Consider the following 27,482-nt stretch of genomic DNA (forward strand, 5'->3'; position numbering starts at 1 on the left):
CTTCAATCTCTCTGATTATTTTCAGATGTTTATTTATTTAATTTTTATTTATTTGTTTTGTCAAGTATGCATTGGTGGTATACAGAGATATAACAATATTCATATACACGATACTAGTAAAAAAGAAACATTAGGACAGGGGACGGAAGGCACGCTGCTGCACTTATGTACACCCCTTAACGCCCTCTTAGGAATTCAAGGTTGACTCAGCCTTCCATCCTTCCGAGGTGGGTAAAATGAGGACCCGGATTGTGGGGGCAATATGCTGGCTTTGTTATAAAGTGCTATTGCTAACATGTTGTAAGCCGCCCTGAGTCTAAGGAGAAGGTCAACAATGGATAGTCTAAGGGTAAAGTTTTGGCGGTTAGGTGATGATACTACAGAGTCAGGTAGTGAGTTCAATACATCAACTACTCTGTTACTAAAGTCATTTTTCCTGCGGTCGAGTTTAGAGTGGTTTACTTTAAGTTTGTAGCTGTTGTGTGCTCGTGTGTTGTTGTGGTTGAAACTGAAGTAGTCAATGACAGGAAGGATGTTGTAACAGATGATTTTATGGGCTATGCTTATGTCATTTTATTTATTATTTATTTATTTATTTATTTATTTATTCATTTGTCCAATACACAAATACATAGGAAGAAAAATAGACATGTAGTAATATATATAAGGGTAAAGTGAACTTAGAGGAGAGGATATATGAAAGAAAGAAAATATATATAAGTGAGAGAAAGGAAAGACAATTGTACAGGGGACGAAAGGCACACCAGTGCACTTATGTACGCCCCTTCCTGGCCTCTTAGGAACCTGGAGAGGTCAATCGTGGAGAGTCTAAGGGAGAAGTGTTGGTGGTTAGGGGTTGACACAATTGAGTCCGGCAATGAGTTCCACGCTTCGATAACTCGATTGTTGAAATCATATTTTTTACAGTCAAGTTTGGAGCAGTTCGTATTAAGTTTGAATCTGTTGCCTGCTCTTGTGTTGTTGCAGTTGAAGCTGAAGTAGTCATTGACAGGTAGGACGTTGCAGCATATGATCTTGTGGGCAATACTCAAATCGTGTTTTAGGCGCCTTAGTTCTAGGCTTTCTAGGCCCAGGATTGTTAGCCTATTTTCGTAGGATATTCTGTTTCAAGTGGAGGAGTGAAGGGCTCTTCTGGTGATCTTTGGACATTTTCAAGGGTGTTGATTTCTGAGATGTGGTATGGGTTCCAGACAGATGAGCCGTAGTCTAGGATGGGTCTGGCAAAAGTTTTGTAGGCTCTTGTGAGTAGTGTGAGATTGCCTGAGCAGAAGCTGCGTAGGATCAGGTTAACAATTCTAGAAGCTTTTTTGGCGATATTGTTGCAGTGGGCTTTAGCACTTAGGTCATTCGATATTAGTATTCCACGGACTAATGTTTAAGACAACGTAGTTCTAAGCTTCCTAAACCTAGGATTGTCAGTCTAGTTGTGCAAGGTATTCTGTTGTGCATGGAGGAACGGAAAGTAAAGTATCTCGGGATGTTTTCTAGAGCAGAGGTCCCCAACCTTTTTTGCACCAGGGACCGGCATTAAGCTAGACCAGTTTTCCATGGCCCGGTGGGGGGGGGGGAGCTAGCTGTCAGCGGCGCCGTAAAAGGGGCGATCAAGAGAGGAATGGGTGAATGAATGGACGGAGGGTGGGAAGGAAGGAAGGAAAGAGGGAAGGGACAGGAACAAAAGAAGGGTGCAAAGGAAGCAAGGAAAGGTGTGAAAGGGGAGAGTAAGAGAGGAAGGAGTGAAAGAAGGGAATGAGGGAGGAAAGAAGGGAGGAAGGAAAAGGAAAGCAAGAAATGGAGGGAGGAAAGGAAGGAAAGAAAGAAAGAAAGAAAGAAAGAAAGAAAGGGGGAAGGGACAGGAACAGAGGAAGGAAGCAAGGAAACTTATGAAAGGGGAGAGTAAGGGAAGAAGGTAGGAAGGAGAAAGAAAAGAAGAAATAGAGGAAGGGAAGGTAAAAGAGAGAAAGAAAAAGAGCAAGAAAGAAAGCAAGAAAGAGAAAGAAAGAAAGGCAACTTCAAAGAAAGGCTCACTGAGCATCTCTCACTCTCTCTCTCTTTCTATCCCTCTTTCTTTCTTTCTCTTCCTTTCTCTCTCTCCTCTTCCTTTATCTCCTCTCTCTCTCCCTCTCTCTTTCTCTCCCCCCTCTCTCCCCCTTTCCCTCTCTTTCTCTCTCTCCCCCCTCTTTCTCTCTCTCTCCCCCTCTTTCTCTCTCTTCTTCTCACTTTCTCTCTCTTGTTTTCTTTCTGTCTCTTTTGCTTTCTCTCTCTCTCACTCTTTCTTGTTTTCTTTCTCACGCTCTTTCTCTCTCTTGTTCTCTCTCTTGCTATCTCTTTCTCTCCCCCCCTTTCTCACTCTCTCTTTCTCACTTTCTCTCTATCTTGCTGTCTGTTGCTCTCATCCACTCTCGTTCTCTCTCCGTTCTTCTCAGCGATGACGCGCGCACGCCCTGCCCGCCTCACCTTTGCGAGAGCACTTTCGCCCCGGGCTCTCAGCAAGGGGGTTTGCAGGAGAGGCGGGGCCGGCGAAGGTGATATTGAATGTCGGGGGAGAACGGGCGGTTGCGCGCGCTCCCTATCCCCCTGCTAGCCCACTCGGAATATTCAAAATAAGAAAAGCCTTCGCCGGCAAAGGTTTTTCTTATTTTGAATATTCCGAGTGGGCTAGCAGGGAGATAGGGAGCGCGCGCAACCGCCCGTTCTCCCCCGACATTCAATATCACCTTCGCCGGCCTCCGCTGAGGAAAGCCTTTGCCGGCATTTCCTCTCGGCATCAAGGAGGCGCAGCGGCGGGCGGAGAGAGGGAAGGGGGGGGCAGCGGCGTCCCTCCTGGCCTTGGCGGGCCGCCCAACCCTCCCCACCTCCTGCAAACACGGCGGGCGGTGGGGGGAGAGCGAGGAGCCGGTTCCGGCGGGCGCGGGGCTTGGCTGGCTGGCGGGGGGAGCGCCGCTGGTGGTGCGGAAAGGCCGAGGGGGCCCTGGCGCCGCGGACCGGCTGAAAAGCCCCAACGGCCCGGTCCCGGTCAGCGGACCGGCGGTTGGGGACCTCTGTTCTAGAGTGTTTGTGTCTAAAATGCGGTGTGGATTCCAGACACATGAGTTGTATTCAAGGATTGGTCTGGCGAAAGTTTTGTATGCTCTGGTTAGTAGTCTGAGATTACCGGAGCAGAACCAGCATTGCTGGTTAAAAACTGGGGGCAGGAACGATGCCCAAATTCAAGAAAAGAAAAAAATTGAAAATAAAAGTGCTTTGGGATGAGATTCATTTAAATTCCTTTTTTTAAAGCCTCAGTCACTTTGTTTGGGATAATATTAAATGAAACGTTCAGGCATCGTTGACCCTGCTGTGCTTGAGATATAGCACACTGAATTTCAGGACGATCACTGGCAAGTCACTCTATAAAAGAACTCTTCATAATTTGGAAGAAGTTATTAAGCTGAACTGTAGATCCATCAGTAAATGAAGAGGATCGAGTAAATGAAAGGAGGGAGAAATTGGAGGAGGCAGGAAGAAGATCCCAAAGGCCACAGCATATGGAAACATTCTGCAGCACAGGCCCTGTCAGTTCTTCTCCTGGGAGAAACGCTGGATGATTTAATATTTGGATTAGAAAATAGATCTTCCTGTCAGTCATTTTACTCCACTCCATTCTTCTTCCCCTTCCTCATCTCTCCACCTTGAAGTTCTGTTGTTATGAAGAAATGAAAAAGCTCAAGGTCAAGGCTTTTCTACCATGTCACAAATTCAGCTTGGACCCTAATATGCTGCAGTGCAAATGAGCTTGTTCTGCTAAATGCTCTCTCTACCTGAGCTATTCTGAAGTAGATTGTTGCTTAGAAGATTTATGGAGCCATTTACTCATTAGAAAGAGTTCTTGCTTGGCGTCTCCTGGATCCTGAGCTTCAATGGATCCAAGGTAGGGTTGGGTTCCACTTACCTTCATCACCTGTTCACATCGCAACATTTTGCTCGCATCCTTTCTTGCGAATTCTCTCCCATGCATGCTCAGGTGGTTTCAGCTCGAAACACAACTGAGGAGCTGCTCAGCTGTGCTTGGGACGAAGAAATAGAATAGAATAGAATAGAATTTTATTGGCCAAGTGTGATTGGACACACAAGGAATTTGTCTTGGTGCATATGCTCTCAGCGTACATAAAATAAAATATACATTTGTCAAGAATCATGTGGTATGACACTTAATGATTGTCATAGGGGTCAAATAAGCAATGAAGAAGCAATATTAATAAAATATTAAAATATTAATAAAAGGTTGGCATTAACCCAGGGATGGGCGGGAGGGCTTTTTTCAAAGCACAGGATGTGGATAAGCCATCCAAAAATCGGGAAAAAAATGCCAAAAATTTAAAAAATAAGATGGCGGCGCACATAGACCAGCACACACTGAACCGGATCTGTGAAACCATCTTCATGTCACCAGTGAGACCAGGCTAACGGTTCAGGCCCTGATCCAAGGCCTGTAAGGGAACTGCCAGGTTTTGTTCATCTTCAATAGTGGCCCAGCCAAAGTGAACAGATTGGCAAGATTTCTTTTTCAGGTTTAACTTTTTCCATAGCCTCATGCAAAATGCCCAGCTCTGGTTATGTTTCTGTTTTATTTCCATTTTATGTGGGGATGGGGGATATAATTTTACTACAGCAGAATGTGTAACTGTTTGCTGTTATGGCAGAGATTTCCATGTCTTCTTCTGCTCAAGCCTAAGCCACAGATCATTTCCAACCTGCTTTTGATTCACTGGGGAATGGAAAATGTGAGCGTGGAAGTGATAAATTTATTTTTCAGATTTATAAGCTGCCCCTCTTCTGACAGACTCAGGGTGGCGTTCAACAGTAAAATGAATACAAAAATTAAAAGATACCCCAAAGTAGATACAATAAAAACAAATACAAAAGTTAAAACTCAATATAAATCACACATACAACTGGTATCACTCATTCTTAGTACTGGCCCGGAACAGAATACAGTGTTCCCTCGATTTTCATGGGTTCAAACTTCGCGAATAGTCTATACCACGGTTTTTCAAAAAATATTAATTAAAAAATACTTTGTGGGTTTTTTTCTATACCAGAGTTTTTCCTGCCCGATGACGTCATATGTCATCCCCAAGCTAATAATTTTTGCAAATAAATAACAAAAAATAATAATTATTGTTAATAAATAATTATGTTTATAAATATTAGGATCACTAAGTGTCTTATTCAATGGGGAGTACCAGTAATAATGGTGAGTAAATGGTTGTTAAGGGAATGGGAAATGGTAATTTAGGGGTTTAAACTGTTAAGGGAAGGCTTGTGATACTGTTCATAGCCAAAAATTGTGTATTTACTTCCGCATCTCTACTTCGCAGAAATTCGACTTTCGCGGGCAGTCTCGGAACGCACCCCCTGCGAAAATCGAGGGAACACTGTACTATCTATCGTTCAACGGCCCCAGGCCTGCCGGCACAAGTGTGTTTTCAAGGCCTTTTGGAAGACCAGGAGGGTAGGGGCAGTACAAATTTCTGGGGGGTTCTTGCATTTTACTTGCAGACATCACCATTTTGTGTCATTTTTGGCATTTACTGCATAATTTTTCCATTGGCTGCAGACTTTAAAAAATATACTGTACTGGGGTTCAGGGGTGGGTTTTATTTACCTTCGTTGCTGGTTCAGAGTCGCGCTGGAAATGTGTGTCACTCCCGGATTAAATTTATGTGCGCATGAGCAGGAGGCTTTTGCTTAAATTTGGCTCCAGTGGACAGATTTCAAGCCGGAGGACCACTACGAGGGCATGTCCAGGTGGCCATTGCTGCTGCTTCAGCAAGTGGGGGGAAATTCTCGCTATCGGTTCTAGGGAACTGGTCCAAATCGGAGGGAACCCACCTCTGCTGGTATTCCCATAATCAAAATCAGGGTTTGAGAACTTTCGCACTTCTCTCTAGCAAGAGCCACAATACTGTCCACAAAATTAGCTGATTTTTTTTCCATAGATCAGTTATTTTATCTCTGCTTCCTCAGCTTTTTATATTCCAGATGCCTTTGCCAAAGCGAGTCTTTAATTACTGTACTCCCAAGCTAATTCATACTTTGCAACCATATATTCTCACAGGGAAGTTTGTTTTGTCATTCAATAGTCCTTAAGCTTTCCAAAATTACATGTTTGACTAGCCTTTTAGAGGTAAGATGAAATCTGCTAGAAGATCTATAATAAATATTTATTATCCATACAGATAAGGTTAATTCTACAGATTAAAAAAATATACAGTAATACCTCGTCTTACGAACCTAATTGGTTCCAGGGGGAGGTTCGTAAGACGAAAAGTTCGTAAGACGAAACATTGTTTCCCATAGGAAACAATGTAAAGTCAATTAATCCATGCAACAACAACAAAAAACCCGCAAAGAAATGCCGCCGCCTGGCTGTCACCTTTTGAAACAGCCGGGGGGCTTCTCGGCGGCCTCCCGAACACCGAACCCGGAAGTTCAGGTTTGGCGTTCGCGTTCAGGAGGATGCTGGGAAGCCCCCTGGCTGTTTCAAAAAGCGACAGCCAGGCGGCGGGGCTTCTCAGCGGCGGCAGGTTCGTAAGAAGAAAAAAGTTCGTAAGAGGCAAAAAATTTCTGAACCCCGGGTTCGTATCGGGTTGTTCGTAAGACGAGGGGTTTGTATCATGAGGTACCACTGTACTAGTTAATAATTCTGAATATTTACTTCAATGCAGAAGCTTTCTGGACCATTTCATTGTTCTGTTTTAGAAATAATTTTATTAATCCTGTGTCACACATCCTGCACGGAACATATTCAGTTCAATTCCATAACAGTCATATACATTTCATGGCCATAGATGACACTTCTTTTGAACTGACAACATTGAAAATACCATTCTATTTTGCCCTAAAATACAAGATAAACATTTGGAGGCATAATTTATTATCCACAACAACAGCATTTTCAATAGAGCTGGGGAGACACATGGTGCTATTAGATTGTAATACAAGTATTTGTCGATTTATGACCACAACCGAGCCCAAAATTTCTGTGGATAAATGAGACATGTGTTAAGTGAGTTTGGTCCTGTTTTATGACCTTTCTTGCCATGGTTATTAAGTGAATCACTGCAGTCATCCAAGTTATTAAGTGAATCTAGATTCCCATTGACTTTGCTTATCAAAAAGTCGCAAAAGGGGATCAAATGACTCCCCAGGAGTAGTGGGTTGCTACTGGTACAGGAGGGGGCGGCACACCACTAATGGCAGCCACATTGTGCAATTTGAATGTGGCCGCTACGGTGCCAGCCCTATGGGTGCCACCATCTTTTTTCTTCATTTTTTTGTATTTTTATTTATTATTTCGATTTCTAGGCCGCCCTTCTCCGGAGACTCAGGGCGGCATGCGCAGAAGCAAAATCTCATGAGCGGACACATGTGTGAGAGAGATTTTGGCGATTTTCTGCTTCTGCCCATGCGCTGGGATTGCACGTGTGCATTGCACGTGTGCGCACACAAGCGAATTGAAGCGGCATGCGCAGTGCACTGGTAGCAGCAGTAATGACAATCCACCCTTGTTCCCCGGTACACTGCCAAGCATCTGAATTCTGTGTCGCGGTAGTGGAAATGATTAAAGTCCGTTAGAACCTTAATTACCGCAGAGGCGATGGATAGAAGCTTTTAGTCATTTGTTCAAAACAACATTTCTTTTATTATAAAAGTAAAAAATAAAACATGTCTTGATGGACAACATAACAAATACGTGTTACATGATGGTGGATAGAAAGAAGAATGGAGTTTTAGGATGAAGAAGAAGGAAGTAGTGTTAGATGTGGCAAGATATTACATCATAATAGGAGGAACTTAATAAAGCACACACAGTTAACTCTTTAATTATTAAATGTCTCTGGGGCTGGCAATATTCAGCGTGACATTCTGATCACATGATCATGGGGTTGCTAAAAAGGTTGTAACTGTGAAAAATGGTCAATCAATTTTTCTTTTCTACTTTCTCCTGGTCATTACCAGTCACCAAAACAAACTGTGGTCAGTCAAGGAGTACATATTAATCAATATTTTTATTCTTTCCATCCCACCATAATGTTGGAAAGAAACGAGGTAAAAGGAGTTTGGGACTTTGTCCATATCTTTGCCTGCAATAGAGATAAAACTAAAACTGAACAGAACCGGATTCACTTCCTTTCTACTATCTTCAGAGTTCTCCAGTGCATCTAATTCTGACTGCTCCATTTTAAGCCCCACATTTTCTCCTTGTTATGTGATCCAGAGAATGTAGCCCACACTGTGGGCTTCCCAGTATACATTTACAGTGGTACCTCTACTTACGAACTTAATTCGTTCCATGACCAGGTTCTTAAGTAGAAAAGTTTGTAAGAAGAAGCAATTTTTCCCATAGGAATCAATGTAAAAGCAAATAATGCATGCGATTGGGGAAAACACATGGAAGGTGGAGGTCCTGTTTCCTCCCTGGAGATTCCTAGACAGGCCCCACAGAGGCTTCTCCACACCTTTTCTGGCCCTGTTTCCTCCCAGGAGATTCCTAAAGGGGCCCCATGGAGGCTTCTCCCTGCCTTTTCCGGTTACAGTTTCAGAGGCTCGGGGTTGGAAGTAGAAAATGGTTCTTGAGAAGAGGCAAAAAAATCTTGAACACCCAGTTCTTATCTAGAAAAGTTTGTAAGTAGAGGCATTCTTAGGTAGATGTACCACTGTACATGCAATCATGAAGGGATACCAGGTTCCGACACAAACCTAATTAGGTCAATCCAAGTACAGAATAGCAATGCATAGCAGATCCTCCCATTTTCTGTTCTGGAGTGAAAGGGGAAATGTACTATGGGCGTGACAAGCCTAAGGGAAGTTCATAGTCCTAGCCCAAGGTAAACATTCACCTGCCATGTTTGTTTAGTACTTGGAAAGGCAAGGATGAATAGCCTACAGATAACCGACAATATCAACTGAATCTCTTTTATAACCCATTTTAAATTGTTTATCAAAAGTTAATTTGATTCCTTGTTTAAACATTAGTGAAGGCAGATGGCTGCTCCATACCTCGCCCATATTCCACCCAGTTATAGTGCATCAGATTCAAAGCATAAATAGGACAAAACACAAGAAAGTGGTAGTAAAACTACCGGTAATACACACACACACACACACACACACACACACACACATATATAACACACATATTTTTTGTGTTTTTTCCTTATATAAATCAAGTCTATGAAGTTGGTATAAATTGAAGTCTTAAAAGTTTTAAAGATCTATTTTGCAGTTTAAAAAAGAATTTTTGTTTCGCCATCTTTCTTTGGCATTTGAACATAAGATCAGTGAGATGCGATTTGTTGCTTGTATCCTAAGATTTTTATTAATATTGATTGTTTCTTCATTGCTTATTTGACCCCTATGACAATCATTAAGTGTTGTACCACATGATTCTTGACAAATCTATATTTTCTTTTATGTACACTGAGAGCATATGCACCAAAGACAAACTCCTTGTGTGTCCAATCACACTTGGCCAATCAATAAATTCAATTCTATGTAACATAGAACCATAAATTCAAACAAATATTGTTGATCAAAACAGGAAAAACTGGGATTGCAAAGAATACACAATCCAGTTTAGAAGCCAATCCAGAATTCAATAATTGGTTCATGTCCAAGTGTCTCTCCAGCTAGGATGATTCTGATTCAATACTTCAAAGAAATACTTAAGGATTGCTAAAGTTAGTAATTACACAATGAGATATGTAAATAAGCTGGAACTTTTGCAGGGAATGAAGCATGGCAATTTCATAGCAAGAAACACAGAGATTTTGAAACTACAGTAGTCCCTCGCTATATCGCGCTTCACCCACCACGGCTTCACTTCATCGCGGGTTTTGAAGTCAGCGTTGGCACAGATACGGCGCTTAGAAGTTTGGAAGGGCAGCTGGGCGAATGATAAGCGGGGCGGGGACTGAGCTCCGGCAGAGGCCCGTCCCCTCGTTCAACCCGCCTCGTCAGTGCCGAGAAGGCAGTCTTTGGAGGCGTGCTTAGTGGATGGCGGCGGTGGCGGTGTGCTCACCAGGAACTTTCCAGCTGGGGCAAGGCAAAAAAGACAACATTTGGCCGAACTGCTGCAAAGAATAGCAGTGGGTCGGGAATGCTCGGGGACGGCGATTCTTTTGCCCCCTCCCCTTCTTTTCCTCAGGCGCAGAGTAAGTAGTAGCGGGGGGGGAAGGTTAGCTGGCCGTTGCTTGCCTCCAGGCATCCGGAGCTGGTGGGAAGGAGGAGAAATTCCCCATTGCGGATTTCACCTATCGCGGCTGGGTCTGGAACGTAACACCAGCGATAGGTGAGGGACTATTGTACATGATTTTAAAATACTGTTCTTAATGGAAGTGGAATCATTTTGGGAAAGAAGGTGGATCTACAGAGCCTTATAGTCAATTGGTCTCTTGGCACATTTTCTTTGATTGACATAAACAGTGTAACATCCCTGCCTCCCTGCTCACCCACCCTCTCTCACACACACCCAGAAATTACACATGAATAACTGTTACCAATATGACTCAGCAGGACTGAAGAACTAATAAATGATAAGTACAGGTTCAGCCAGACCAAGTTTCTCCGGTGACCCAGGATGCAATTAAAATGGTCCTGGAGATTTAGAGATCAGAAAAAGTAGGTATTCCCTGACCATGGGAAAAATGGGGTCGTTTTTCCCAAAAATGAGGTGCACAGAGGGTTTGGGAGGCATGCAGAGTGCTCCTAGGGGCTGGGGGAGGCAAAAACATCCCAATTTTTGCAAAAAAATGGGCCATAAATGGGCCATTTTCTGCAAAAACAAGTGTTTTTTTTGCCTTCCCCCAGCTCTGCAGAATTCTCTGCAGGTCTGCCAAACCTTCTGCCACCCACATTTTACCAAAAAAATGGGTGAAAATGGCTGTTTTTGCAAAAATCAGGGTGCAGAGGTTTTGGGAGGCCTGCAGAGTGCTCCTCGGGGCTGGGGGGAAGGCAAAAACCTTTTTTCTTACTCACCTCTTTGAAATATTGGTGTGTCTTATAGTCTGAAAAATATGGTACCCTATTTCTTATTTGCCCATTTTTCTGCAATGTGCAAAGTTTATAGCACGGATTTGAAAAGCAGAGAGAGGACAGCTTTATAAATACCATATTTTTTGGAGTATAAGTTGCACCAGAGTATAAGATGCACTTAAATCTTGGAGGTGGAAAGCAAGGAAAAAAGTATTCTGAACCAAATAGTGTAGTAGTGTATTATTTAATAAAATACCATTGTAGCAGAATATTTTTTACAAGCATGTACACTTTTTACAAACTTCAAACTTGACAGCTTTAAGCCTTTTGGGCTTTAACGCCCAGAATTCCTCCTCCAGTCATGCTATCTCAGGAATGGGAGTTGAAGTCCACAAGTCTTAAACTTGCCAAGTTTGAAGACCCTTGCACCCCTCACCAAGGGGTCTTCAAACTTGACAGCTTTAAAACTAGTGGACTTCAACTCCCAGAAATCCTCCTCCAGTCATGCTAGATGAGATCATTAGAAGGCAGGTAAGTTGTTTTTCGCCCATTTTTTCCCCACAAAAATGGGGTGGGAAAGGGTCTGGGAAGCCTGCAGGGAGCTCCTGGGTGCTGGGGGGTGGAAAAATGATCCCATTTTTGTGAAAAAAGACCATTCTTTGTCAATTTTTTCACAAAAACTGGGGCATTTTGCCTTCCCCCAGCACCCAGGAGATCTCTGTAGGCTTCCCAGACCCTCTGTCCTAAAATGGGATGCGGGGGTGGAGCTTCAAGACAGCAAAAAAAAAAAAAAGAGGTTGTATTCGGTGTATAAGATGCACTGACTTTTCCACCCTCTTTTAGAGGGGAAAAAGGTGCATCTTATACTCTGAAAAATACGGTAGTTGTATTTATTCTCTCAGATGTGAAGCACAAAACCAACATTACTTTTCTTTTAGTCCCATTTTATTTGCATTCATGATGGGTTAAGGAGAAAACAATGCTGTAGTTCAACCAGAATTTTAAAAATGCACTCTCAGAATATTATTGGGATGATGGCAAAGCCAGAGGAAAAAAACCCAGTTATATTGCCTTTAACAAGTGGCAGACTCCCCCGGTTAGTTCACAACTGTTGCAACATAGACAGTTTAGGGATTAAAAGTAGGTATAGAAAATGTCATGCTAGTCATGTTTTTTGTTGATTTAAGAATGGAAACCGGAATGGCCCTGCGGTGCGTAACAGGAATGAAGACTGTTAATTTTTTTTCTAGTATTTTATTTCCTAAAGGTCACTTAGCAATGCAGTAGGGCAGCTAACACCTCCTTCCTATCTTCTATTTTTCTATAACTGGAATAGGGAATCTTTTGAAGGCTGAGTAGCATGCTTTTTCTTTTTCTATTTTTTGGGAGCTGAAGTATCTGGTACTTCTGGAAAAGGAGGGACCAATTTCATTTCATTTCAATTCATCTATTCATTCCTTTGTTCATTCATTCTTTCAATTTTGTATTTTGGAGATGGTTAAGGCAAAATGGATATATTCAGCATAGCAAAAGCTAAACAGACTTACTTTAATTTACTTACACCTCGTTTACATCTTCTTTGGGTCCTGTCAGCTAAACAGTGTCAGCTGGCGGGTCTGCGGGGGTAGAGCCTTCTCCATGGCTGCCCCGACACTTTGGAATCACCTACCTCCTGAGATACGCACTACCACCACCTTATTGGCCTTCCAGAAAGATGTAAAGACTTGGCTTTTCCGACAAAGCTGGTGCCACTGACCTTGGGGGATGACTAGCGAGGTTGGCCTATGAATGTATGGATGGCTGCAATTATTTTAAATTGAAATGTTTTTAGAAACATAGAAGATTGATGGCAGAAAAAGACTTCATGGTCCATCTAGTCTGCCCATATGCTATTTCCTGTATTTTATCTTAGGATATATATATGTTTATCCGAGGCATTCAATTACTGTGGATTTACCAACCACGTCTGCTGGAAGTTTATTCCAAGCATCTACTACTCTTTCAGTAAAATAATATTTTCTCATGTTGCTTCTGATCTTCCCCCCAACTAACCTCAGATTGTGCACCCTTGTTCTTGTATTCACTTTCCTATTAAAAACACTATTTATTTATTTATTTATTTATTTTTAATTCCGCCCTTCTCAAGACGACTCAGGGTGGCGTACAACATTCCTCCCGAACCTTATTTAACCCTTTAACATATTTAAATGTTTTGATCATGTCCCCCCTTTTCCTTCTGTCCTCCAGACCATAGAGATTGAGTTCATAAAGTCTTTCCTGATAAGTTTGATGTTTAAGACCTTCCACCGTTTTTGTAGCCCATCTTTGGACCCATTCAATTTTACCAATATCTTTTTGTAGGTGAGTTTTCCGAAACTGAACACAAGTATACATATTTAAAATGATTCATGTTCGTTTTTGTTGTGAGCTGCCCCGAGTCCCTAGGGAGTTGGGCAGTATATATCTACATATCTATATCTATATCTATATCTATATCTATATCTGAATGAATGAATGAATGAATGAATGAATACATGAATGAATAAATAAATAAATATTAAAGGACAGAAATGAAAAGGTATCCAAAATCAATAGTTTCTTTAGCAGTGTCAAGCAAGGTTAGGTCCCACAAAGTTGGCCTTCTCCGTGTCCTGTCGACTAAACAATGTCGTTTGGCAGGACCCAGGGGAAGAGCCTTCTGTGTGATGGAACCAGCTCCCCCCGGAGATTAGAACTGTCCCCACCCACCTTGCCTTTCGTAAACCTCTTAAAACCCACCTCTGCTGTCAGGCATGGGGGAACTGAGACATCTCCCCCGGGCCTATACAGTTTATACATGGTATGTTTGTGTGTATGTTTGCTTTTAATAATGGGTTTTTTAGTGTTTTTTAAAATTATTCGATTTGTTTTTACATTGTCTTTATTATTGCTGTGAGCTGCCCCGAGTCTACGGAGAGGGGCGGCATACAAATCTAATAAATAAATAAATAAATAAGGTGGGCTTTGGAAGGCACCAGAATATATGGGGCTTGTATTGAATAAGAGAGCAGGGGAAAGGGGTGGCTTTGGCTCTGGTACGATGGGTGGACTTAATGACTCTTCAGTGCTAAACTGAATAATGTATAATATAGAACTGTGATTTTCAACCTTTTTTGAGCCGCCACACATTTCTTACGTTTACAAAATCCTGGGGCAGACCACTAACCAAAATGACACAAAATGACACTCTAACACCGTACATATTATACATATAGTTAATAATATAGTATATCATCCTCTGTGGGGGCCTCTTATAAAAAGAAAAAGGTCAAATATCTATATACACCATCAGGATAGACATAACCAGCTGAGGCTGAGGCTTCATCTAGTGGTGGCGACATTTATCTCCAGTCCTGACCAGGATTAGAAATCGGGACCACGGGGAGGAGTAGCAGCTTCAACTACTTGCCACAGCCACTAAATGACAAGTGCATGGCAGCCTGAGCCGGGACCTTCCTGGGTGTGGATGAGAGGCGGCCTGCTATTGGTTCATCGCTAGTGATCAGGATGAATCCTAGAAGGTGATTGGTCAGTGAGCGTTCCCTGTGACTCCACTCTTCCTGTCGCTGATAGCTGGAGGGATTGTGAGGGGAATGTTTATGTTTGGATGGAGGTGGCTGGTGGCGGGCTGTATCCAGCACATGGGCCGTAGTTTGGGGACCCACGTTTAATTTCCCCACGGCACACCTGACTATGTCTCGCAGCACACTAGTGTGCCGCGGCACACTGGTTGAAAAACACTGATATAGAAGAATCCCGAACTGTACATTATGCCACTATGCTATATCAAGGATTCTCCAATCCATACACAGTGCAGCTATAAATAAAAGTAACACTGACTGAAGGGAGGAGACAATAGCTTAGTCATATCATTCTAGTCCGCTCAGCTACCATCATATACAGAACATAACTGTTACCCTGCTTCATACTTTAGGCAGCATAGTAGGATAGCCAGGTTCCACTCCTTTCCTTGTTTCCACAGCGGCTAAACGGTTTTTAAGAGTCACTGCTGCTCTCCTCTCCCGACTTGGTGCAATTCCGCTCAGCAAAAACCACAACCTGAAAGTCTCTTTAATTTCAGAATTTCTCACCCTCAGCAACTTTTAAAAACAATGAGGAGGATTTTGGATTTCATGCCGGCTGGGGGAAATTTTGGGAGTTTAAGTCCACCCACCTTCAAAGTTGCTGAGGTTGAAAAATCTCATTTATTGGAAGCCAACGCGTCTTTTTCATCCCCTGAAAACATTCTCTACACCAGTGTTTCCCAACCTTGGCCACTTGAAGGTATCTAGACTTCAACTCCCAGAATTCCCCAGCCAGCATTCGTTGGCTGGGGAATTTTGGGAGTTGAAGTCCAAATATCTTTGAATGGCCAAGGTTGGGAAACACTGCTCTACACAAGTTCCTCACCGGATTCCTTTCTTGCTAGGTAAGTTTTCAGGGCAAACAATAAACGGACGACGGTTGGCTCTCTCTCAGGCCGTTAACGCCGAGATGCTGCGCACAAGCATCGGAATCCGAAACCGATACATTCCTGTGGGGATTTCGGGGGGAGGGGGGCGCCAATCTGGATATCCCGAATACAAAAGCCGTGGAATAATCCAAGAGGCAGACCAACGAATGGAAGAATCTCTCCACTTTTTCCCATTCCGTGGATTCCCCCCTTCACCTCAGCCTTGCGCGCGTTTTGTCCCCCCCCCCCCCCCTTTTCTCATTCGGTTACCGAGCTCCCCGCTGGAACCAGTTCAGCGGCTTCTGGTGACGCGCGTCCCATTGCCGGTTACCTGAGCTGGCCACGTGAGCGCCACCTCATCGCCAGCATCGGGGATTCTTGATATTGAAAGTCTAACCGAAAGAAGGAACCAGGAAAAGCGCCCGGGACGGAGCTGGGCTGAGCTCGGCCGCGAGAGCTTCCCGTGGGCCTCTCTCCGTGGGCCGTCCCTCCCTCCCTCCAAGGCCCCTGCGCCGAGCCGGCCGGGTCACTCAGGGACACCCGGGTGTCTTCGGCGGGCTCCGGGCAGGGCAGCGGTGGCGGGCTGGCGCTGGGAAGGAGCGCGCGGCGCTGGCGGGGCAAGAAGATGCTGCAGTCGCTGGCGGGCAGCTCGTGCGTGGAGCGGCACCGCTCGGCCTGGTGCTTCGGCTTGTTGGTGCTGGGCTACCTGCTCTACCTGCTCTTCGGCGCCGTGGTCTTCTCGTCGGTCGAGCTGCCCTACGAGGACCTCCTGCGCCAGGAGCTGCGCAAGCTGAAGCGGCGCTTCGTGGAGGAGCACCAGTGCCTCTCGGAGGAGCAGCTCGAGAGCTTCCTGGCGCGCGTCCTGCAGGCCAGCAACTACGGCGTCTCGGCGCTGAGCAACGCGTCGGGCAGTTGGAACTGGGACTTTACCTCGGCTCTTTTCTTCGCCAGCACGGTGCTCTCCACCACAGGTAAGCAGGCGGAGGGGGCGCGGGCCTTATCCCGGGCCTGGCCTGGCCTCTGCATTGGGGACCTCCTTTCCCAGGCCTTGCCGAGCCGCACGTAAAGGCTTCAGTGCGCAACGGTGGTGGGAGAAAGCGGCGTCTTCTCTTCTCCCCCTCCCTACCGCACCCTTTTCTAACAGAGAAAGAGGTGGCCCGGGTAGGAGAGGGCCAGCATATAAATCTAATTATATATAAGCCAATTATATATATTAAATTATATATATACAAAGTTGAAGGGATTAGATACTGTAGCCTAGAGGTTAATTCTCTGCTTTACAAGGCACAGGCTGCAAGTTCAAATCCCAGTGAGAGTATGGCTAGTTGATGAGACCAGAACAAGGCCGAAATAGATCTAGTCTTCCTTAATTTTCAAATTCAGCAAAACATGTTACCTATCTACCTACCTACCTACCTACCTACCTACCTACTTATCTATCTATCTACCTACCTATCTATCTATCTTTCTTTCTACCTACATATCTACCTACCTACATATCTATCTTTCGACCTACATATCTACCTAGCTATCTAGCTACCTATCTATCTAGATATCTATCTATATTAATTTACAAGGCTGAGGCCGCCCAGGAATGTTTCTTGTGGGGGTTGCATTGTGGTTGTTTGGTTTTTGCAAAGAAAGTTATGTCTGCCTTCACACAACATGTTTTAACATGCTTACTGAAATAAGGCACGTCTGGAGTCGTTCAAGGCTGCTGAACTGTAAAAATAGCAAAGAGAGTTGAGTTAACGAAATATCACCCAGAGAAAGAAACCATAACCCAGGGTTGATGCTTTGTTACCCAAGAATTGAAAGGATGGTGGGATACAGATGCAGCTGCTAAATCTGGAGCGAAGTCTGTGTGGTGGTAAAAGGCTCTTTCCCTTTTATAAAGGAGAAAATTTGTAACTCTGGGTTGAAATAGCAATAGTATTTAGGCTTTATATACCTCATCACAGTGCTTTGCAGCCCTCTCTAAGCGGTTTACAGAGTCAGCATATATAAAGAGGCCGGTTTGCTGTTTCTAGAATGTAAACTGACAGCAAACTTCTCTCCTTACTAGCACTGATGAGGTTACCTAGTTTGGTAAGGAAAGGTCTGCAAAGTAAACAAGCAAGCTCAGGGATCACCAAGGAGCCCTCTTTCCCTCCCCCCCCTTTATTGCCTTCTGTCATTCCCACTTTTCCTTCCAGTCCTTTACTCCTTTTGGGTTCTTGTCTACAGAGCTAACATTTACAAAACAGCATTACAAAATAGGAGAATTTGGAGGCAAGGTGCTCATATATCTTTTGTGAAGTGGTAACCCAACTGCAAAGTTTTCTTTTTCCCATCATCATGTCACCCTGGGCTCAGATCCCTTTCATAGAAACATAGAAGATTGATGGCAGAAAACGACCTCATGGTCCATCTAGTCCTGTATTTTATCTTAGGATGGATAGATAACTTTCCTCCCAGTTATTAATAGGGCCATTACCTTTTCCTTTAGTAATAAAGTGCTGGGATGGGTTCCTGCTTGCAGTATTAAAAAGAAGCTGGCCAAAGAAAGGAAGAATCTTAATTGGGTTCATACATTACATTTCATTTGGATTTTATTGTACGGTCTAAGTACTATGCCTGTCAAAACTGGCCATCTAGTTTTTAAAATGGTAAATGTATACAGGTGCACAATTTGAGAACGTGCTTTTTCATAAATGCTGTGACAATGGATTTTTGTTTAGCTGTGCTTGTAGGATCATAAACAGTTTTGCATATTCCACGTGAGAGCCTGTTTCTATAAATGAATAATATGTGTTCACTTTTAGACTGAAGTCACATGTGGCGCTCCAAATGACTCCATAGAGCACACCAAGGCAACTAGACAAAATAACAGTTTTTTTCTCAAATGCCATCACTCTGCTAAACAAATAATTCCCTCAACACTGTCAAACTATTTATTAAGTCTGCATTACTATTAATCTTCTCATCATTCCCATCACCAGTCTCCTCCCACAAATGGCTGTATGACTGTAACTTTTTTGCTTGTATCCTTATAATTTATATTGACTGATTCCTAATATGATTTGATTGTTTATTTGTAACTGGATTATCATTAAGTGTTATGATTCCTGAGAAACTTAAATTTTCTTTTATGTACGCTGAGAGCATATGCACCAAGACAAATTTCTTGTGTGTCCAATCACACTTGGCCAATAAAATTATGTTCTGTTCTATTCTATTCCATTCCATTCCATTCTTACCTTTTATTTTGTAGTTTGAATCCAAATACTTATATATTTATTATTATATATACATTTATTATACTTATATTCCACTTTTCGGTCAGGAGTTCAAGCAGGGGCACACAGCCTTCTTCCTACTTTTCTCCACATCAACATTCTTGTGAGGTTAGGCTGGGGAAAAGTGACTGGCTGAGGAGATACTAAAAGCTGGGTGGGTCTTCTTCCGCTGAAAAATGTTATTACATGTCAACCCAGTTTATGACTTCTGCCCATAATAGTTTTTATCAAGCCAGACCATTCTGCCTTGTTTAACAGTCTGAGCTTAAAAGAAGCCATAGCCTTAATTTATTTATTTATTTATTTATTTATTGGATTTGTATGCCGCCCCTCTCCAGAGACTCGGGGCGGCTAACAGCGACAATAAAACAGTGTACAATAGTAATTTGGTATTGATGATTAAAAATCAATTAATATAAAAACCAAACATACATACATACATACCATGCATAGAATTGTAAAAGGCCTAGGGGGAAAGAGGATCTCAATTACCCCATGCCTGGCGGCAGAGGTGGGTTTTAAGTTGTTTACGAAAGGCAAGGAGGGTGGGGGCAGTTCTAATCTCTGGGGGGAGTTGGTTCCAGAGGGCCGGGGCCGCCACAGAGAATGTTAATGTTTGTGATATTTTTGTTGCATTCATGAAAAACTTCTTGTACTGTCAACATTGTAAATTATTACTCTATACATGTCCTGCAATAGTTATTTTTTGAAGAAGGAAATTCTCATTAGTGAGAATGCTATTTTGTTGCTTTGATAATGTATCGTATCTGCAATAGCATGTCTGGAAAACGTGACCTTATAGTATGCATCCATCCATCATTAATATTATTATCATTGACCAGCTCAATAGCCATCAGATTTGTCACTCACTGTGCTTTGCTTAGAAAATATAGCAAACATTACTTGTAGCAACAGAGAAGCCATTGGGGGTATCTCGAGTTTTCGGAGAAGGGCGGCATACAAATCTAATAAATAATAATAATAAAATGCCCCTTTAAACCAGTAGAATTTGAAAATGAAGAAGTTGTTCTCCCTTCTCAAATGCAGGAAGGACACCCCTTTGCTAAAGAGAAGGTTTAGAAGAGGATGCTACTTTGTATTTATTTATTTATTTATTTTGTCCAATACACAATGAGGGTTTTAGTGGGTATATATCTATATACACATAATAAAATACATGCTGAAGGTTATAGAGGAGATACTCATAGTAAAATATATCTAAGAAATAATAGAAAAGAAGATAAAGTAATAGAACATATCAATGAAAGAATAGAAGAAGAGATATAGGAATAGAAGAAAGGTATAGGAGATATAGGAGAGCAATAGGACAGGGGATGGAAGGCACTCTAGTGCACTTGTACTCTTGTACTTATTGTGTTTCTCTTTTCTATTTGAATAATGTGACCTGGTAAGGACAAGATGGTATTATATTTCCTGATATAATGGAAAAACAATTGCTTGCGTATGACGGAGGAAGGGAAAGCACACCCATAACTAATTCATCATTTGGCTGGTGTCTCTGCAGCTAATTTATTGTGTACCGAAATGTATGTTATCTAACGTTTCTAAACCTTCCAGTTAAATATAAATCCCTTAATGCATCTTTTTCCCTTAGTTCTAAATAAAGATCCTTTTATGGATAGAATATATTGCCCTTAAATTGTTTAGAGGTCTTGCTGACTCAGCAGTTAAAATTGCACAGAGGTGGTATGAGGTACTGTCAATCTCAAAGTTGCCATGGTATTATGTGTCCTTTGCAAAGGTGATGTTTTTGAAGGACAGTTTGTGTTTTTTATTAGGATTGTGGATGCTCCAAAAAAGACATAAGATTCAGACTTTGCACAAACAACTAGAACTATTAAAGCAGCTACATCTTTTCTTCAAGCTTGCTATAAACCTTGTATCTCATGAACGAGCTAATATGCTTCTTCATTTTTTTAAAAAATTAACTATGACAATCGCAGCTAATATTCATTGTATTAGTTGTGATTGTCATAGTTGATTGTCTCAGCTGAGATCATAATTTCTAGACCTGCCTTGGGCACAAAGACAGCTGGGCGACCTTGAGCCAGGCACACAGCTCAGGAAGCAGACAGTGAAACACTACTTCCAAAATCTTGCCAAGATAAATACAAGGATTTGTCCAAGCAGTCGCTAGGAGTCAACTCTAACTCAAAGTCCCCCCCCCCCACCAAAGGGCATTTGAACTACCTGGATTTGCCATTGCTGTAGATGATGACGACAATGAAAGAATAACTTGTTGAACTGTTCCGCGAACTCAAAATTGTGAATCAAGAGCATAGGCTTCTTGTAGTCCAAAATGATTTAAGTTGATCGTAGAACATTGCCACATCAATCTTTGACAATTTCACATCATTGTGATGCTATAGAGCATCAGAGATTTGTGGCTGGATAGAGCTGTAAATTATTTGCATAGGAAGTCGGTGTGACATGAGTGAACCTTTCTCGTGTAATAGAAGCTTCCTATCCCACCCCAGCTGTAATATATATAACCAGGTTAGATTACAGTAAAAAGCGAATTCAGTGGCTTTTCTTGCAGCAAACAAGTGAAGGATGATGGTTATGTTCCATTTCATACATCTATGATACCGTTTTATGCACATTTTTCAGACTACCATTGATTGATAGTTTCGCAGCTTTATGTTCTTTTTAACAATGTTTATTTTTTAATACAATAGCCAGTTTGGTGTAGTGGCTAAGGCACTAGGATTAGAAACTGAGAAAATTGATTTCTAGTCCCTCGTTGGCAAAAATCAGGTAGATCACTTTATGCCAGTTACTTTCTCTCAACCCTAGAAAGGAAGCAATGGCAAACCAATACTGAGAAACCATGATAAAAACAAATAAATAAACTGCAGGAATTGTCCAGGCTGTTTACTAGAATCAGACACAATTGAACAGAAGGAAAAAAACCCAGTAAAAAACTTGTTAAAGTTTAAAATGGTAAAAGAAAAACATGAAATTAAGAAATAATCTAATAGAATTATAATATATGGAACATCTACGTATATTTAAAAACAGAAAATAAAAATAGGAATGTTGGTAATACTGTTTCAAAAGAAGGAGTATAGGTAAGTTATAATTAGAACATTAATTAAATGTGCAGAAAAAAGAGTCTTTGAAATATTTTAAGAAGCTTTCTTTTCATGAACATGAGAGAGATGCTTAAAAAAAGAAAAAGAAACCATGATTTAAAAATACCTCAATTTAGAATAATTGACTTTCAAATTTCACTTAGCAAGACGTTTGATGTTCTAAAAGGAACAATCTTAAAAAGAAACTCACATTCTCCATTGCATTCCTACTGATAATTGGAATTATAGATTATAAATGTGGGAATTCAAATTTTCAGATCCTGTAATTGTGATAGAAAGCTACTTTTTTTTATTGCAGTGACTTATATACAGTGATCCCTCGTATTTTGTGGGGGATGTATTCCAAGACCACCCATAAAAAATGAATTTCCATGAAGTAGAGGAAAGATATTTTTAAATATATGATTACTGTATTTGCACTTTTAAAACCCACCCTTTGCATTAAACAGTCATTCTATAATGTTTCTCAGCTGTAACTACACGTGATATCCTACCAGTAGTACTGTAGAAGAATTTTATGAATTTTTAATGGATTTAAGCCCCCTTTGAAAACCCGTGAAATAACGAATCCGCAAAAGATGAACCGTGAAGTAGCGAGGGATTACTGTAGTTGTACTGACCGTAGTTATAAGTAAACTCTAAAAGCAATGCTTATGTCTGGCAGCTCTTTTTAATTAAAAATAATAAATATTTAGCAATAGACTAGACAGAGGTTAATGAGCTGAAGTAATGTTATACATAGGTAACTCTCAAGGAAGTTTCCTTGATGACTGTGAGAATCCATCCGTCCATAGATGATTTGCAGGCTGTAACCTATCCCTTATAAGAAAAGCTGAGCTTTGATGATTTGCAGGTGGGATTAGCATATGTAATATGTCATATTACGGTATGCCGATAAAGGTGATCCAAATTATTATATAATGCTAAATTCTACAGCTGAAATTCTGGCTGACATTGTCTATCAATTTATATTACATCCCTATCTCGCCTTGGAATGTTCACATTGTGATCCTTCAGGTAGCGAAGGAGGCATAGTCTATTCCTGAAGGCATTCTAGTGAGGACACTTCTCTTTCACCATTAGCCTTTGTTAATGTACGAGCAGAGTAATCCTTGTTTACCAAGGTTGTGCACACACAGAAATGTTTAGATTGAGATTAGTTGTGAATAACTATTTAGCGACACACAGCTATACTAACTTGAATTAAAGTTTACTTTGAGAAATAAGATATTCAGATAAACAATCTAAAGTCATAACACATAATAAGTCAGAATAATCCAAATATTACCAAGTACGTAGTCTTTCTTACCAGTTGTCTTTGTCATAATTAGTCAAGCCTAAACAAATTTTAGCTGTTCTACATAACTACAATACAGAGAGATTGCAGAGATAATCTAACAGTGAGTAGCCATTAACAGTGAGTAGCCAGACAAAGAGAAACAGAGAGGGTGACTCAGAGAAATAAGCTATAAACTCCAGCTCCCTCTTGTGGCAGTCTGCAACACCTGCAGCTGACACGTTGCCAACCCAACAGTTATGGACAGACTCCTAACAGCATTGCTCTGAAGAAAGTGGGTTCTGCCTTGGCATTCCTTATGGTACAGAAGCCACTTCTGCTATTGAGACCAAACGTTAGAGCGGGTCCATTCTGCTGCTCAGCAGGGGGAGGGGAGATGCTGGACAGCCCTGGCTCGATCTTTGTGTCCGACACTGAGCATCCATCAGAGCCTTCCCCAGGCTCCAGAACTGGCTCAAGTTCTTCCCCAACCTCTTCATCATCTGAATCTGCCACCAGCTCCACTGGCAACTGGTGGGCCACAACACTTACTGAACCCCTCATTCAGTGCCTAGTGCCACAGCATAAGCTTTTATTTCTATGCTGATGTTTAATTTGTGGGTATACTAATATAGGAAGAGGTACTCCATATCATATGAGCCGAGGTGGCACAGTGGGTAGAGTGCAGTATTGCAGGACACTAAAGCTGACTGCTAGATCTGCAGGTCAGCGGTTCAAATCTCATCACCGGCTCAAGGTTGACTCAGCCTTCCATCCTTCCAAGGTGGATAAAATGAGGACCCGGATTGTGGGGGAAATATGCTGGCTCTGTTAAAAAGTGCTATTGCTAACATGTTGTAAGCCACCCTGAGTCTAAGGAGAAGGGCAGCATAAAAATCAATCAATCATAATCATAATAATAAATTTATTGTCATTGTCAAAACAATGAATTGTCACTGGCAACGAAAGTCGTGTGACTTTCACTCACTCACTCAATCAATTAAATAAATAAATAAATAAATAAATAAATAAATAAATAAATAAATTTCAGATATTTGAAAAATGCTACCATATTCTCCCATGTTGTCTCTCATTGAATGTTTTCAGTTCTTTCAGGCTCTTTTAATAGGATATAACTTGTAGTCTCCTGGTTATTCTCGCTTTCCTTTTTGAAATTGTTCCAGTTTGTCTTCAGGTGGGGTGTTGCCCAAACTTTATAACTTTTTGTGAAATTTAATGGCAGTGAGACAAACATCCAGAGGTGACTGGTTAGCCTGAACCGGTAGTAAAAAAAATGCTACCGGTTTGAGGTGAATTGGTATATCCTACAATCAGTTGTGTGACTATCAGATCTAGATTAGTAGATTAAATTAAGATTTCCTTACAGATTAGGATTTCCTGCTTTCTAGCTAATCTAAATCCTGCAGCACGGTTGATCCCACCCCTGGCTATTCTTCTTACCTTTGCAGACTCCGATGGCTTAAAAATGCTCTTTTCAGCACTGCACGATAGTGCCTGCTGCACACATGCGTGTGGAAAGCACGCATAAAGTAAACCTGTAGCAGATTTCATAGGGTTTCACCCCTGCAAACATCACATGAATTGCAGTTGTTGTTAACCTCACTCTAAGCACTTTCTTAATTGTATCAATTTGTGGCATGCTTTAAAGTTTGGGCATCTAGTTGAAAATGGATGGATGGGTGGGTGGGTGGGTGGGTGGGTTGGATGGATGGATGGATAGATGGATGGATGGATGGATGAATCATTTGGAATAATACAAGTTTGCAAACTACTGCAATTTTCTGGTGGCCTCTCATAAAGATGCTAATTGAGTTCAAGTCTGATCTTTTTTGAGATTAGCTATGGTTGCCAGCCCTGCCATCTGTTGTAGGATCAATTCAAATACATAAACTTTAATTCACATTTACAACACCCTGCGTGAAGATTAAGTGTCAGTTAACTTAAACCAGCCTCCTGCTGGATTAAGCCTGTAGCTTAGAACATCTACCGGCAGTAAATATAGATGAACTTAAAGCAACTTTTCTCATGGTCATATATAAGGAAGCTGCACAAATTTAATAATTAAGCTTACTGAGTTTTTTCATCTTCTACTCAGTTTCTTACTGCAGTGTTTCCCAACCTTGGCAACTTGAAGATATTTGGACTTCAACTCCCAGAATTCCCCAGCCAGCGAATGCTGGCTGGGGAATTCTGGGAGTTGAAGTCCAGATATCTTCAGGTTGCCAAGGTTGGGAAACACTGTCTTACTGAATGGCAATTTCATATCTGCCATTTGCTTCAGGTTTTTTATATGACACATAATTCAAGTGGTATTTTCCTGTTTATATTACCTCTGTCCAGGAAGTCTGAGTCATATGAATTCCTAAATATGAACATAATGTCTCTTGCTGTGGTAAGAAACTTCGTACTCAGTGATGTAACAGTACTGGAGGCATCAGATATGCTGTTTTCTCAAACTCTTCATAAGAGGAGAAAAAAATAAGTGAAAAGGATAAAATAAGTAAAAATAATATGATGTTGACAGATACTGGTTCCTCTAAAATAAGTTAATATTCTGGCTCCCAACTAGATGTTCTGAATACTACAGCCTTAATGCAGCCAGCCAGCCTTAGAAATTAAAAAGACTATTTTGCAGAAGGATTACCTAGATTGGAATGAATGTTCTTCTCTAAAAAAATAAAATTTAGAAGAAGACCTGAATCCAGACATTGTGTTTGACAGCTGTTGATTATTAACCAATATGTAAGCGATTTTAAAAATCTGTATTTATTCTTTTGCCATAATTTTAAAACTGAACAGCAATATAGTGATACAGAATATATTAATATTATAATATACATTAAAAATGTTGAGTGAGAGATTCCTCCCTGATAACATTACTGCCAACAAGAAAATTATATTGACTTGCTGGATGGATTAAGAAAATTACGTAATTAGAGTCTTAATAACTCAGGTAATCAACATAACAGCAGCTGTATTTAAAGTGAAGGATCTGTAATATCAATTTCAAGCACTGATTCATTCACAAACCTGCTGGCCAGAGGGCAAAAATTGAATTTTCTGTAATAACCGTGGCTATGCAGCGCTTTGGATCTGAAGGGGAAAATTCCTTTGATTTACTCACAATCATACACATACCGTAGAATCTATCTGCAACTTTCCCTAAATCATACGGAAGCTGTAGAGGACAGGCTCAGGATCCTGGGAAAAGATGTGGTTCATTTAAAGCAGGAGGGGTCAAACTCAATTTCATTGAGGGTCATGTTAGGGTGCTTTGTGACAATGGGGGGGGTCGGGATGGGCCTCGTGAACTCGACGTCACTTGGGTTGGAGGCTCTTTGGCAGCCCGAGTATTCTGCCCATGTGCGGCCCTCCTGAGCTCTATTTTCACTGGCAGGGAGTTGCAGGAGGCTGTTTCAGCCAAAAATGGAGCTCAGGAGCCCATTTTTAGCATAGCAATAGCATTTAGACTTACACAGTAATACCTCATGATACGAACTTAATTGGTGCAAGGAGGAGGTTCGTAAGACGAAAGGTTCGTAAGACGAAACATTGTTTCCCATAGGAAACAATGTAAAGTCAATTAATCCGTGCAACCAAAAAAACCCCCGCAAAAAAACGGCTTTTGGCGACTGCTGGGAAGCCGCGCGGCTGTTTTAAAAGGTGACAGCCGGCCTGGGGGACTTCCCAGCACCCCCCCGAACCCGGGGTTCGGGGGGATGCTGGGAAGCCCCCCAGGCCAGCTGCGACCTTTTAAAACAGGCGCGCCGCTTCCCAGCTGTCTCCTGAAGCCGAACGCTAAAGCCGAACTTCCGCGTTCGGCTTCGGGAGACAGCTGGGAAGCGGCGCGGCTGTTTTAAAAGGTGACAGCCGGGCTGGGGGGCTTCCCAGCAACCTCCCGAACCGAACCCGGGGTTCAGAAAAATTTTGCCTCTTCTTACGAACTTTGTTCGAGTTATGAACCGGCGTTCGGGAGGCTTCTGGGAAGCCCCGCCGCCCGGCTGTCACCTTTTAAAACAGCCGTGCGGCTTCCCAGCAGTCTCCGAACGCCGGTTCGTAACTCGAAAAAAGTTCGTAAGTAGAGGCAAAATTTTTCTGAACCCCGGGTTCGTATCACGAGTTGTTCGTAAGACGAGGGGTTCGTATCTTGAGGTACCACTGTATTCTGCTTCTCCGTACTGAAGGAGCGGGTCCAGCAGTCACATGGGTTGCTCATGTCCAATCCGGTGGAACTGAGCCTAGTATTAAAAAAGCTTGCCGGA

General features: G+C 42.0%; 1 protein-coding gene across 3 annotated transcripts in view; it reads left to right on the forward strand.

The window, feature by feature from the left end:
• The window catches only part of KCNK1 (potassium two pore domain channel subfamily K member 1), a 114,347-nt gene that overhangs the window by 68,425 nt on the left and 18,440 nt on the right, over positions 1-27,482 (forward strand). Inside the window, exon 1 of one of the 3 annotated variants that reach the window (XM_070733971.1) lies at positions 15,687-16,500. The exons of 1 other annotated variant lie outside the window; for it this stretch is intronic. In XM_070733971.1, coding sequence (XP_070590072.1) covers positions 16,155-16,500 — 346 coding nt within the window. In that variant the 5' untranslated portion in view covers positions 15,687-16,154. Of the gene's footprint in view, positions 1-15,686; positions 16,501-27,482 lie in introns of those variants that run through there. One more of the 3 variants, XR_011557461.1, reaches the window with a different exon arrangement.

This window comes from Erythrolamprus reginae, chromosome 1 (assembly GCF_031021105.1).
Source record: "Erythrolamprus reginae isolate rEryReg1 chromosome 1, rEryReg1.hap1, whole genome shotgun sequence".
Classification (NCBI taxonomy): domain Eukaryota; kingdom Metazoa; phylum Chordata; class Lepidosauria; order Squamata; family Dipsadidae; genus Erythrolamprus; species Erythrolamprus reginae.